The 14,399-nt window shown below is 48.1% G+C and overlaps 1 protein-coding gene across 2 annotated transcripts in view; it reads left to right on the forward strand.

Annotated features, from left to right (window-relative positions):
• The window catches only part of brun (trafficking protein particle complex subunit brun), a 642,817-nt gene that overhangs the window by 530,481 nt on the left and 97,937 nt on the right, over window positions 1-14,399 (forward strand). For both annotated transcript variants that reach the window (XM_072289153.1, XM_072289154.1), the window contains exon 23: window positions 5,345-5,469. In XM_072289153.1, the coding sequence (XP_072145254.1) occupies window positions 5,345-5,469 (125 nt within the window). The remainder of the gene's footprint in view (window positions 1-5,344; window positions 5,470-14,399) is intronic.

A 14,399-nucleotide genomic window follows, 5' to 3' on the forward strand; every position in this document is an offset into this window, starting at 1 on the left:
ATGATGCGGCAAAAGTGATAGTTCGGGCATGAAGTCGGGAAACTTGAAGCGGATGACGAGTGCGATGAGATATGCGGGCTGGAGGGACGATGTAGGATGCGCGGCCTAGTGAACTATGGAAAAATTTACGAAATAAGCAAAGGCTGGCAATGCGGCGACGAAGTAGTAAGGGCAATAAGTTGGATTCAGCTTTCAAAGCTGACACACTTATGTTGTAAGAATATGATGAATGGATGAATCTGGCTGCTTTGTTTTGGACTGATTCGAGTGCATTTATATAAGGTAAGCTTGGTGCGGGTTCCAAATGGGTGAGGCATATTCTAATTTTGGTCTGACAAGGGATTTGTACGCTAATAACTTCACATGTTTAGGGGCTTGGCGGAGATCACGTCTCAAAAATCCAAGTGTTTTATTAGCGGATGAAATGATGTTCATAACGTGTGTGCTCCAGGACAAGTCGCCACACAAGGTAATGCCTAAGTACTTGTACGATAGAACCGGTTCTACAGGGACGTTAGCTATGACGTATGGGAAATGAAGTGGGTTACGGCGACACATGATGGACAAGATTTTACAGTTTTGAGGGTTAAGTTCCATTAACCAATTGGCACACCATTCCTGAATGCGGTTAAGGTCGTCTTGAAGAGATGTTTGGTAAGAAGCGTTATTAACCTTGCGATAAATTACACAATCATCGGCGAACATGCGAATATTACTGGAGACATGCGTTGGTAAATTGTTAATATAAATTAGAAACAGAAGTGGACCGAGAACAGACCCTTGTGGGACACCTGATGTTACTGGGATAGGATTGGAGTTGTGGTTGTTAATGGTGACGTACTGTGAGCGGTTAGTCAAGAATTTTCTATCCATTTAAAGATACTAGAGGGGAGGTTCAAGTATGAAAGTTTTAGTAGTAAGCATTTGTGAGGAACCTTGTCGAACGCTTTTGCATAGTCCAGAGAAATAGCATCGGTCTGTATGTTAGAGTCAAGATTAGCATGTAAATCATGAATAAAAATGGCCAGCTGTGTTTCACATGAGAAGCCTTTTCAAAAACCGTGTTGCGCAGAATTAAAAAAGTTATGACGATCGAGGAAGCTCATCACATTGGAGTAGATGATGTGTTCCATGAGTTTGCAGGGTATGCTGGTAAGGGAAATGGGACGGTAGTTAAGCGGTGAAATTTTTTTACTCAATTTGAAAACTGGAACGACCTTACTGCTATTCCAATCGCGTGGTAGTTGACCTGATAACAGTCACTGTGAAAAAAGTAAGCATAAATATTGCACACCAATATCCTTGTTATTTTTCAAAAGCTTTGAGTTAATTAATATTGTCAATACCGGATGAAGATGAAATTTTCATGATTTCAATTAGAGACGAAATGCCAGATGACGTGAAGACAACTGGTGGCATAGCGTAATTTATCGCTGAGGGTGGTGCTGAAAATGATGGTGGTATTTCAGTTTCTTTCGTAAATATGGGTGAGAAGGCAGAGTTAAACGTAGTAGCGCACTCAGCATCAGTGAAAACTGTGCCTGCTTTGTGAGGGTTATTTCTGGTGAGTGATGCGGATTGATAACTTGCCAGAATTTTCTGGGGTTACTAGTTAGCGTATTCGGAAGGTCCGAGTGAAAAAAGGTATGCTTGGCATTAGAAATAGCAGCGAGATATGATCTTTCAGCTTCGTGATATTTTACCCATGCGCTATGCATCCCCTGAGGCTTGGCTGAACGGTAAAGACGCTTCTTTTTGTTCTCCAAACGTTTCACTGTTTTAGTGAACCATGGCTTTTGTGAATTAGAGTGAAAACTAATTTGGGGGATGAATCTATTAGTTAGACTTTCTAGTTTGTCTTTGAACAGTAACCAATTTTCTTGAACACTGCGGGAATGAAAACGTGACGAGAAGACTTGAAAAAACGCATTAAGTTCATTATTTATGGCGTTATAATTTCCTGTCATAAAGATGGATGGTGTTATGGTATTTACGGTGCCGGTTTGGCGTAAGGAGAAGGTTAGCGTGAATTACTTTGTGGTCGCTTATTTCAGGTAGGTATGTAATGGGCTGAACGCTGTCTGGGTGATTAGTTAATAAGAGATCTAAAATATTTGCACAGTTCTGTGTTACGCGGGTAGGTTCAAGTATTAAATGAGCAAGGTTGAGGTTGTTCCAAAAATCTAGGAATTCCCTTGTTTCTCCATTGTTAGCTATAGGTGCGGGCTGGTTATGCCAGTCAATATTCAGAAAATTAAAATCGCCAAAGAGGAAGATATGTGCATTAGGATGCTTTGTGGACAGTTGACTTGGTATTTTATTAAGCTGACAATAAAAATCCTGGCTACTATGTGGCGGCCTATAACAAACGCCTAGTAAAACTGTGTTAGGTGCTGCATGAAAGATTAGCCACAATATTTCGAGGTCAGATGAATCTTGTATTATGGAACATGATAAATCTTGGCTGACAGCACTGAGTATGCCCCCTCCTCGTGAATCTTTACGGTCTTTCCGAAAAACTTGAAAGTTTGGTAGATCAATCAGTATTTCATTGTCCGTTATGTCACTGCTCAGCGAAGTCTCAGTTAGTATAAGTAGGTTGCTTGCTTGATGACGAAACAAAGCTAGAAATAATTCACGCTTAGGAATCAAACTACGAATGTTAGTGTATATAACGGAGAGCGAGAGGCTAGATAAAGAAGCGTTCTTGGCACGGTTCCCAGACGGTTCCCAGACGGTTCACGATGAGGTGATTGCTAATCTGATTGTGAGGGCCGAGTTGCTATTTCCTTGACTGTTTGCGCAGTTTCATCGAACATGTAGCGCTTGGGACCAATATGTAGTGTCTTAAAATACAGAGCAAACTTTGATCTCTTTTTTTTTAGCGAACGTGACTAGGTGCTTTCGCGCATTTCGTATTTTGAGGGAAAAGTACTCGCCGACGCTGAAGTTAGTTTCCTTAAACTTATGACCATTCGATAATATGGCATCTTTAATCTTAGATGAAGTAAACTTCACGATGATTGGACGAGTGTGGTTAGATTTGTAATGCCCAAGCGGATGGGTGCGTTCAACGTTTTCAGGGTTAATTGTTGTACTCAAGTTCTGACAGCTATGGTTGATGACTGTTTCCTTAGAGCCTGCAAAATTTTCGGATGGGTTAGTATCGGGAATGCCATAGAATATAAGATTATTGCAGTGCGAGCAATTTTCTGCATCCCCAATTCGCGCATCTGGAATGACTAAATGTAGAGTAATCCCAGCACTCTTAGATTTCATTGCTTCGAAATCGGTTTGAAGATCTGAAAAAGCTTGGAAATGGGCCTCCAGATTGGTCATTCGCTTAGTCAAGCCGGCTATGGCAACTTCAGTGGAATTGATCTGAGTTTTGAGGTCTTGTATTTCGAAAATGAGCTTGTTTTGACTGGCAGATATATTTTTTAGTTCAGCAAGCACATCGTTGATAGTGTTAGGGCCTGGGTTAGATTCGACATCACCTGCCAAGAGCAGCAAGGCACGCAAAACATTGCCGCAATCAGGTACAAGAAAAATGCAGCACTGCGGGCTCGGCAGCTGCACTAAGAAATAGTTGCTAGTTTTTTTGCAAACAGAGAATACTTGTTACCAACCTGCACGATGAATACCAGCGGATTAGTGACTTGTGCGGGAGCACAGCCATCGAGCCCACAGTGTGGCGAAGGTGGTTGTAGCACTCTTATATTGGCGGGTGATCACTGTGGTGATGTGGCTTTCCATTGAGCATCCAGGAATAAAAGCCGGGTAGTGGCGTTGTCGGACAGGATGAAGCGTTGATGTAGGGCGGAAGCAGGAATAGGATGCCGTTATCATAGCAGCTGGGTGCTGTAGTCGACACAGTGGCAGGGGAAAGGGCGAGGAGAGCAGCGAAGAGCGCGTTGGCAGCGACGGCAAACACCTGCATGATGAATACCAGAGGATTAGTGACTTGTGCGGGAGCACATTCACCGAGCCCACCTTATTATTTAACAATAGGTCAATTTGTTGACTGCATTTAGTGATACCAAGAAAAGGATGTTGCCGTATGATTCTTGTCATTCTAAATTGCTTGGCATTGCTATGCTGTGCCTAGGGCCTGCCCTCAGGAAATTGTATATAACACAATGGAGGCCTCGATGGATAACCAGATTCATTGTCTACATTGGTGATGTCAGTCATGGAATTTGTTCTACAAAAGGTGAAAGGTAGTGCAGCAAGAAAGAAAAACCATACAAGAAAGAAAAACTTCAGCTGTGTCAAGTGATATGTTGCTTCTGTTATATCAATCAAAGATGAGATTTCTTTAACCGCCAGTTATCACAAAATTTTTTATTAGTCAGTGCATGTGTCTGTAACTCTATTTGTGGATCTGCACTCTAAATAAATCAGTTGGAAGTGTCACCTGTGGCGTCATCTGTGTCTTCCTTTTTGTGCGTATAGTATCAGCGTCATATTACAGTTGTATGTTTTTCAGCCAATGCCAACTAGGTGAGAAGCATTTTTTTTTTAATGCTTTGGTTGGTTCACAAAATACTGTATTTCTAGGTTTTATATTTTAAAGGAATTTTGTTTTGTCTGTGCTTACTCCTAATGATGGCTGCTGCCTTGTCAAGCTACTGAAATCAGCAGCTTCTTGCTGCAACTCCTCCCTCCTACAAGATAAATTAACTTATTTGATTTGATTTACTTATGTACCTGCTTCTCAAGCTTTCATTTCTTCCCACAAATCCCCTTTACTCCACACATACTGTAGTGCAACAAAGTTCAGTGGACAGCCCAATATAAACACTGATATGGACACGGAAATGGCAAATCAGTTCTGTGGAAGCCTGCAAGGTGGAGGAAAGTACATGAAAGGGAAAAAAGAAATGGAAAAGTTGGCATCCATCTTCCTTCACCGTCGCTCTGCAATTGGCTAGCCTCCTGTTTAGCTCAGGTGGTAGAGCAACGGCGTTGGAATAGCATTGGTCTGGGTTCGAACCTCGGACCAGGACAAATTTTTCTTCAACTGTGAGGTTTTCTTTCTGAGAAACCTGTATGAGTTTCCTTTATAGCTTTGTGATACAATTCGGGTTGATGCCAATTTGTCCCTTTCATGTACTTTTCTCCACCTTGCGGGCTTCTGCCGAACTGATTTGCCATTTCAGCTATCATATGGCATACACATTGAGTGCAGTTCAAAAATCCTTGGCCTCGTTATCGCTGCAAACATTGCAGCACATGCGATGCGCTCGCAATTGCAGCATGCTGAATTGCTCACATGCAGTATGTCAGTGCCCCTGCATTTACAGAGTTTGCAGATATTCTGAGTGTGTGCATTATGCTGCAGAGAGAAGCTTTCATCACCTCTGGCTGTCTGCTGTTGGCTACCAAGACCGGCAGAATGGTACACTCAGCTACCGGCTCGATTCCAAAGTCATATTCGTTGGCTCTGACAAGCTCTTCATTGAACAGGTGAACTTCGTTTTTTTTTTTTTACACCTGCGTGCTAGCTATAACCGTTGCCGCAAAGCTTCAGTGCATTTAGAAAGGTGTACATACTACGTTTAAAAAGAAAGATGCATACTTTGCATACTTTCTAGCCTTCTTAGCAATCTGATATAGTTGACTTTGTCCATTCGCACTAGTTAACCAACCCGAATATGCACTTTTCGTTCATATACCAGTTTAATTTGATCATGCGTGTTGATCAAGTTCGTGGCCTTACACTCGCTGGAAACAGAATCTTCTGAACATACATGCAACGAAGCTGGTGGCCATAAGTCCTTTCTTTTAAGTTGGCAATCCAAAGCAGACCTTTGTCTGCAACCGCAGCGGCAGAGTCCACGGAGTCACTGCGGCTTACGAGGCACTTTACAAACACTTCTGAAAGTTATTAGAGTCTTAGTATAGGGGCCCCAAACGTTTGGGGCCCCAGAGAAATAGCGTCGAAGTCACTGCACATGCGCGAAACGCAAACTGCATTTGGGTTTTGCTTCGGGCACGCTATTTCACAGATTTAGCAGGAGCCCCAAAAGCTGCCCCAAAAGATTTGCGTCAGCAAACATGGCGGGACCCATCAAAGCGATGGCTCTAACCAAACACCAAACTGGGCTCGATTCATAGTAACGCGTGAAGTTTGCAAGCTAGGATAAATGACTGCAGTTATCACTTTCTCTCAGCCAGCATGTTTTATGAAGATTGATTCATTAGATGCCGCTGATTCCGAATTCGATTGTCGATTTCATGACTCATAGGCCTAACACGGCTTAGCTTGGCTGGTGAAGGAACGTAAAGTTGGTTACTTAAAACTAAGCACAACTAACTGCTTGCAAAACACGAGTGCAAAAACACGAAAGTAAAAATTACTGTTCTATCACAAAATGGCATATTTTCTTTAAATATTTTTAATAGCTTTTCTTTGATGCTGTAATGGTGCTGTCAGCTATCCGCAAGTGCGAAGCCCACTTCTGCATGTCCCAAACTTTTGGGGCCCCTATTCTAAAACTCTCTATTATTGCCACTGCAAATATATGGACACTCCAGGCACATTTCTGCAGTCACCGGGATGTTTCGTATGAAGTCCAAGGGCAATAACATCATCACTGTGCACCTTACGCTTTACGTGCGAGTTAAAGCGTGCACGGGTGAGCCGACAATGGCGGCTCAATCTCGCGTGCGCAAGAGAGGAAAGTGGGGAGGAAGCACGCCGTCTTCCATCACGTGCAAGGCACCGGGGAGAGGGAAGGGGGGCATGCTGCTGCGTATTGGGGGCGAGCTCCACCACAGGAAAAGCTAGCGCTGTCATTGGCCTGACATGGTGTGAGCGATCACGTGAACACAGCGGCTGCGTCGGCTATTTTGGAAGCGCTGAAGCGAGCTGAAAACGAAACTGTAAAGTCCAACCTACACTCTGGCTCTGATTAAGTGGGGAGGTTTTCTCACTATGGGTGTGGGCTTCACTACACTTGAAAGTCCTATAATAGATAATGGCTGCCTCTGAAGGCGTCCAACATGGCAGGCTACTGCTCGGTTCTGCCGTGCCGGACGTACACAACAGAGACCGGTGTCAGCCTTCACTCATATCCATAGGACAAAAAGCTGCATGAAGCTTGTGTCGCGAAACTTAGAACCAGCAAGCAGCCATAGGCAACTCGGGTGTGCAGCAAGCACTTCTGTGTGGACAATTTCTGAGACGGTGTCGAGGTGGCAATGTTTGGCGAGTAGCAGAAAGCGTGCAATTAGACGGTCGGCCACGCACGCTGCCCGGCTGACGTCATGAATTTTCAGTCTATGAACTCATTGATGCTAGATATTGGCCGATTCACTGGAATTTAAAGGGAACGGTAAGGAGCACATTAAAAATAGGCTTGACATTTGCTCATGCTTGTGGAGCGCCAAACAATGAAATGTACTGTATTAAGAAAAAGAAGCAGCGGGTAATTGCTCGCTGAAACGACTGATAAACATACAGTGCGACGCAGCTTGAGAAACAATTATATTGTGTGAAGAAGAAGGCGCGCCTCGCGGCACAGCCACATCGCCAATGCACGGCTTGGTTTTGGCTCGCGCTGTTGATTGCTGGCATCCTTTTTGGACAGTGCTTTGGGCTGCCTCACCGTTCCCGGTCGCTTTGCCTTTGCATTAGGAGCCGCCAATAAACCTCTTCTCAATTGGTGGAGGTGCTGGGACTCAAACCCCGTCGCTTGAAACCCTGGAGCTGCGATCAAAAACGCTACCATCCGCCATGACCGACAGCTCATCCCAAACGGCGCTGACGCCACAGTCCGTCACCTGCACCCGCGTTCCACGACAACGGGACCCCAAGATCTTCAGCATTGCAGATGACGAAGACGTCGAAGACTGGTTTGCGTCATATGAAGGGGTGAGCGGGCACAACAAGTGGGATGATCCAATCAAGTTAGCCCACGTCGTCTTTTATCTGGCTGGTGTTGCCCAACTCTGGTTTCACAACCACGAAAGTGACGTACCCACATGGTCAGTCTTCAAGACAACCTTTACGGAAGTGTTCGGCCGACCCGCTGTTCGCAAGCTGCATGCCGAACAACGCTTGCGCGCCCGAGCACAGCAGACGGCAGAAACGTTCACGAGCTACATTGAAGACGTCATGGACCTTTTAAACGAGTCAACGCCGCAATGCCCAAAACTGAGCGAATTCGCCATATACTGAAAGGCATCGATGATGGCGCATTCCAGATGCTCCTAGCCAGGAATCCGCACACTGTGTCTGAAGTCGTCAGCCTGTGTTAAAGTTACGATGAGCTAAGGAAGCCACGCGCTTCGACTCGGCGTGCTCTGGGAGGCGACGACTTGCTGGCGAGCCTTGACAACATGTATGACCCATCCTCATTCTTTCAGCGGGTCAAGGACTTCGTGCGGGAGGAAGTTGCCCGCCAACTTTCTTTAGTCCCCTTGACTCAGGAGCCCGCCTCCCGTCTTCCAAACACGCTCCGCACCCTCATTTCCGAAGAGGTCACTCTAGTTGTTCCTTCCGTACACCATCAGCCGCCTGCAGCCGCGAATTTCAACTCTGCGCTGGCAGTGCAGCCTGTCACCTCGCCTCACCTATGCGCAGCCAGTCCTGCCTGTGGCCGCGCCTCTTACGTACACGCAGGCAGTACGCAGGCCTCCACCGGCGTCGTTCGCAACCCAGTCCCAACCGGTGCCACCGGAAGCCCATGCTGCATCTTGGACCACACCACGAGCTAATCCTTGGAGGACACCTGACAATCGTCCCATCTGTTATTCTTGCTGCACTCCCGGACATGTCGCCCGATATTGCCGCCGTCGCCCTCAAGCATTCGGCGACGCCTCTTGGCCCTTCCAGTACGGCAGCCAGTCATTTCGCCAATACGCCGCTCCTTCCCCCCAACCGTACGCTCGTTCTGACATCCCAGAATTTCCTTTGCGTCGCTCGCCATCCCCTCGCCGATGCTTGCTCTCCCCAATGCGTCGACGACCTGCACCACCTGACCAGGAAAACTAAACGTCGCAGTTCAAGAGGCAAGAACTGCGCCCCATTGGAACTGTCGAAGTCCTCGCGCCTCTCCTGTTAACGTGGTCGAAATTTGTGTAGAAGGTATTCCTGCATTCGCTCTTGTCGATACCGGCGCAGCCGTTTCTGTGATAGCCGCCAAACTGTGCCGTTCGCTGCACAAGGTGACCACGCCGCTTTCTGGACTGTCGCTTCGTACGGAAAGCGCGCAGCACGTCACACCACACGCAGCCTGTACTGTACGTGTGCTTATTCACGGCATTGTTTACATTGTTGAATGTATTGTTCTTCCCACCTGCTCACATGACGTCATCCTCGGATGGGACTTCTTATCCCGTCATAAAGCCGTGATCGACTACGCATGCGCCAAAGTTGAATTTTTCTCTTGTGACGCAACCTTGGACGAAGATTGTGACCGCCCTTCTAAACTTACTGTGCGCGAGGACACAGATATTCCACCTGGCTCCTTCGCCCTTGTACCCGTCTCTTGCGATGCCGTCGCTGATGCAACGGTCCTCTTCACACCGTCCGACGTCTTCATGAGCCGTAAATCTCTCCCACTACCCTTCGCGATGCTTGACATGGCTGGCGGCTTCAGCAATATATACTTTTACAATGCCCTCTGCGTGCCTGTTACGTTGCTCGTTGGTGAATGCCTTGGCTTCGTGGAACTCCTCGACTCTTCGTCTATGGTTGACGTCCCCGAAGACTCTTTTGATGTCGACTCCAGCCAACCGTCTTCGATTTCCGTGTTTGAGGAATCGTCCAGAGATGCGTTCTTGAATGCGATCGCCAATACCCTCACACCTGCCGAACACGCCGACCTTCTTGATCTCCTGCACAAATTTAGAAGTTCATTTGACGTTTAACAACCTCACCTGGGCCGCACGTCGGAAGTGCAGCACTACATTGACACCGATTCACATCAGCCGTTACGTCAACAACCGTAACGCGTCTCTGCCGAAGAGCGTCGTATCGTTACCACCCAATTCAAAGATTTGCTGCACTGTGATGTTATTCAACCTTCGCACAGTCCCTGGGCATCTCCGGTCGTTCTCGTTCGCAAGAAGGACGGGTCTATTCGCTTTTGCTTCGACTACCGTCGGTTAAATAAGGTAAAGACGTCTATCACAAGACGCGCAAGGACGTCTATCCTTTGCCGCGCATTGACGACGCCCTCGACAGTCTTCAGGGAGCAGAATTCTTCTCGTCCCTTGACTTGCGTTCAGGGTACTGGCAGGTCCTGATGGCTGCGGCGGATCGCCAGAAAACCGCATTCATTATGCCTGACAGCTTATATGAATTTAAGGTGATGCTTCAGGCTTTCTAACGCCCCTGCCACCTTTGAATGACTCATGGACAAGACGCTGCGGGGCCTCAAGTGGTCTATATGTCTGTGTTACCTCGACGATGTCGTGGTTTTCTCGCCTGATTTTCCTACTCACCTGCTCTGCCTCAGACAAGTTTTGACCTGTTTAACGAACGCTGGCCTTCAACTCAACCTCAAGAAGTGCCGCTTTGCCGCTCGAGAGCTTACCATTTTAGGCCACGTTGTGTCCAAGCATGGCGTTCTGCCCGATCCTGCAAAACTTCGAGCAGTCGCTGAGTTTCCGTAGCCCCAGACCATCACAGAACTTCGAAGCTTCGTGGGCCCATGCTCATATTTCTGGCGATTTGTTCGAAATTTCGCATCAATCATGGCGCCATTGACTCAGCTTCTACGCGGTGACACCGCCCTCTCCTGCTGGTCCCCTGCATGTGACTCCGCCTTTGCTACGCTGCATCGTCTTCGCATCTCCCCACCTATTCTTCGCCATTTCGACCCGTCAGCGGCAACTGAAGTACATACAGATGCCAGCGGGGCCGGTCTCGGCGCCGTCCTCGCCCAACGAAAGCCGGGCTACCCCGAATACATAGTCGCCTATGCGAGCCGCACGCTGACGAAGCCTGAGGCCGATTACAGCGTGACCGAAAAAGAGTGCTTGGCTTTAGTATGGGCACTTGGCAAGTTCCGACCATATCTGTACGGGTGCCCATTAAACTTGGTCACAGATCACCATGCGCTTTGTTGGCTCGCTAACTTGAAAGATCCCACTGGCCGCCTAGCCCGTTGGGCACTACGCATCCAGGAGTACGATATTCGCGTCGTATACCGCAGCGGACGCACACACTCCGACGCAGACGCCTTGTCTCGTTCACCTTTACCTCCAGACTCGGCCTGCGGAACAGCTTCCGCACATTCCGTGTCATCTCTCAACATGGACTCCTTTGCCACCGCACAACGTCGTGACCCGTGGATCGCTTCTCTTTTCGACTATCTTTCTGGATCATCAACCATCCCTGTATCCCGAACCCTCCGACGCCAAGCAGTTAATTTTGCCATTCGTGACCAGCTGCTGCACTGACGCAATTACACTCCTGAAGGTCGTCGGTGGCTTCTGGTGGTTCCCCACAGCTTAAGGTCTCAAATATATGCCGCTTTCCACAACGATCCGCAGTGTGGCCATGCCGGAGTCTTCAAGACGTACGAATGAATTCGCCACCGCTACTACTGCCGCGGCATGTACAATTTTGTGCACAAGTTTGTTCGGTGCTGTCTTGACTGTTAACGCCGCAAATCACTGCCTTTACGCCCGTCTGGTGCCTTACAGCCGCTCCCGTGCCCTGCCACACCCTTCGATCGCGTCGGCATCGACCTATACGGCCCGCTTCCTATGACGCCAGACGGCAATCATTGGATCATAGTTGCTGTTAACCATTTGACATGCTACGCCGAAACTGCTGCTTTACGAAGTGCTACAGCGCGGGGTGTAGCCTCTTTCGTCCTACATCGCTTCGTGCTTCGACACGGCGCACCTCAAGAACTCCTCAGCGATCGAGGTCGCGCCTTCCTCTCCAAAGTCGTCGAAAGTTTGCTTTCGGAATGCCACATTATTCATCGAACAAGCACGGCATACCTTCCACAGACTAACGGGCTCACAGAGCGATTTAACCGCACACTTAGTGATATGCTCTCTATGTACTTGGCATCTGATCATGGTAACTGGGACCGCATCCTTCCATTCATCACGTTCGCGTACAACACCGCGATCCAGGCCACTACGGGATTTTCACCTTTCTTCCTCCTGTATGGCCGTGAGCCTACGCATACCATCGACACATTCCTTCCACACCGTCCTGACACCTCCGAGTGTCTACCTGTCTCCAACATCGCCCGACAAGCCGCAGAATGCCGCCAGCTAGCGCGCTCTTTTACGGCAGAGCAACAGCAGCGCCAGAAAGAAAACCACATCGACACGCTTCCAAACACCACCTATGCTCCAGGCATTCTTGTGTGGTTGTCGGTCCCTTTCCAAACACCGGGGCTTTCCTCGAAACTCGTCCCAAAATTCGAAGGGCCTTACAGAGTCTTGGAGCAAACATCCCCGGTGAATTTTCTTATTGAGCCCCTGTCACCACCTGAAGACTTGCGCCGACGTGGACGTGACATTGTCCACGTCTCACGTCTCAAGCCCTATCACGACCCTCTGCCTCCCGATTCTTAAGGCGCCAGGATGGCTCTTTTTGTCCGGGGGGAGATTGTTAAGACGAAGACGCGCCTCGCGGCACAGCCGCATCGCCAACGCGTGGCTCGGTTTCGGCTCGCGCTGTTGATTGCTGGCGTCCTTTTTGGACAGTGCTTCGGGCTGCCTCGCCGTTCCCGGTCGCTGTGCCTTTGCATTAGGAGCGGCCAATAAACCTCTTCTCAATTGAAACATTCAAGCCTTTAGAAGAAAGGAAAAAAACAAAAGAATGAATCGTCGTGACGAGACATCACAAGTCGCCGTTGTAGGTGCCTTAAGTCCCTAGATAAAACGAAATCTCATCTCTCTTATTAGAATTTATCTCTCATCTCGAGGAGATGAGAGATAAATTCTGTCATCTCCTCGCTTGTGTATTATTTTCTATCTTCTGGGCAGCTAGGTTTAATCCTATGTTGTGTGGCCAACCTAGGTTATGTCATATTCGGTTATAGTGGTAACATACAGCTGGCGTTTGCAGAGCCTCTTTTACAGACCCTGCAGCGTACCCCTGTATGGCTCTTTGGTGGGTGGCTGGCATTACTGCCAAAAAATACACACTCACTTATGGCTTGTTCCTTCCCTCAACTACCTGATCACTCCCTGAAGAAGGGGCGCACTGAAAGAATCCTTCCCCCAATTACATGTCATCCACTCTGAAAAACAAGAAAAACAAGCACGAACAATCTCACCTTTTGTTGCTTTAAAATCTCTAACTCAGGCACTTGGACCAGGATATAAAGCATCAAAGATGGCTGGTGGCGATCTCCTTTTGGAACTCCACAACAAAAAGCAACACGAGAAACTGCACAACTTGGCATTGCTACGTGTAGAAAGACAGACGGAAGAGACTATTTACAGGCCATTTACACTGGAGCCAGAGTGCCAGGCCGACATTCGCTCGCGCCAAGGGCACAGACCCACTTCGTCATTCTCACGGCGGCTCGTCTCTTGAGCATCTCACGATAATATCGTAATACTACCCCCCCGCGGCAAAAGTGCTGTCACGGTGCTGTTAAATATCCAAGGCACGTGCATAGGTGTAGGGCTTGAGTCGGGCGACGTGGACAATGTCACTGGTTGTCACAGCGGAGGACGTAGTGGCCGTAGCTAGAACAATTTCATAGGTGACATTGGTCACTTGGCGGAGCACGTGATAAAGGCCTGTATAACAGGAAAGCAGTTTCTCACAAAGGCCAACATTACGCGATGATGACCAAAGCAACACGAGGGTGCCGAGCACAAAATGGCACGGTGACGGAGGTCGTAGCGTTGCTTCTGTTTGTCTTGAGACACTTGTACACGAACGCGCGCAAGTTGGTGAGCACGGTCAACACGGCCGATTGCATCACGGGCGTAAGCGCTAGTTGAAGCTGTGGTGTATGGAAGCACAGTGTCTAGTAGTAGCATCGGTTCTCGGCCATACGTGAGGTAAAATGGGGAAAAGCCAGCAGTTTCGAGACGGGAAGAGTTGTACGCAAAAGTAATGTAAGGTAGAGCCAGGTCCCAGTCACGGTGGTTGTCTGAAACGTATTTCGATAGCATGTCTGTAAGGGTGTGGTTCAAACACTCAGTGAGGGCGTTTGTTTGAGGGTGGTAGGAGGTGGTAAATTTATGCTGTATTGAGCAGGCACGCATGATGTCGTCAATGACTTTGGCCAAAAACGTACGGCCACGGTCTGTTGGCAATTGACACGAAGCACCATGCATCAAAATGATATCATGTAGAAGGAAATCCGCAACATCAGTTGCACAACTGGTCGGAAGAGTGCGGGTTACGGCGTAGCAGGTCGCGTAGTCAGCCGCGACTCCAATCTACTTGTTTCCTG

The sequence above is a fragment of the Dermacentor andersoni genome, chromosome 7 (assembly GCF_023375885.2).
Source record: "Dermacentor andersoni chromosome 7, qqDerAnde1_hic_scaffold, whole genome shotgun sequence".
NCBI lineage: Eukaryota > Metazoa > Arthropoda > Arachnida > Ixodida > Ixodidae > Dermacentor > Dermacentor andersoni.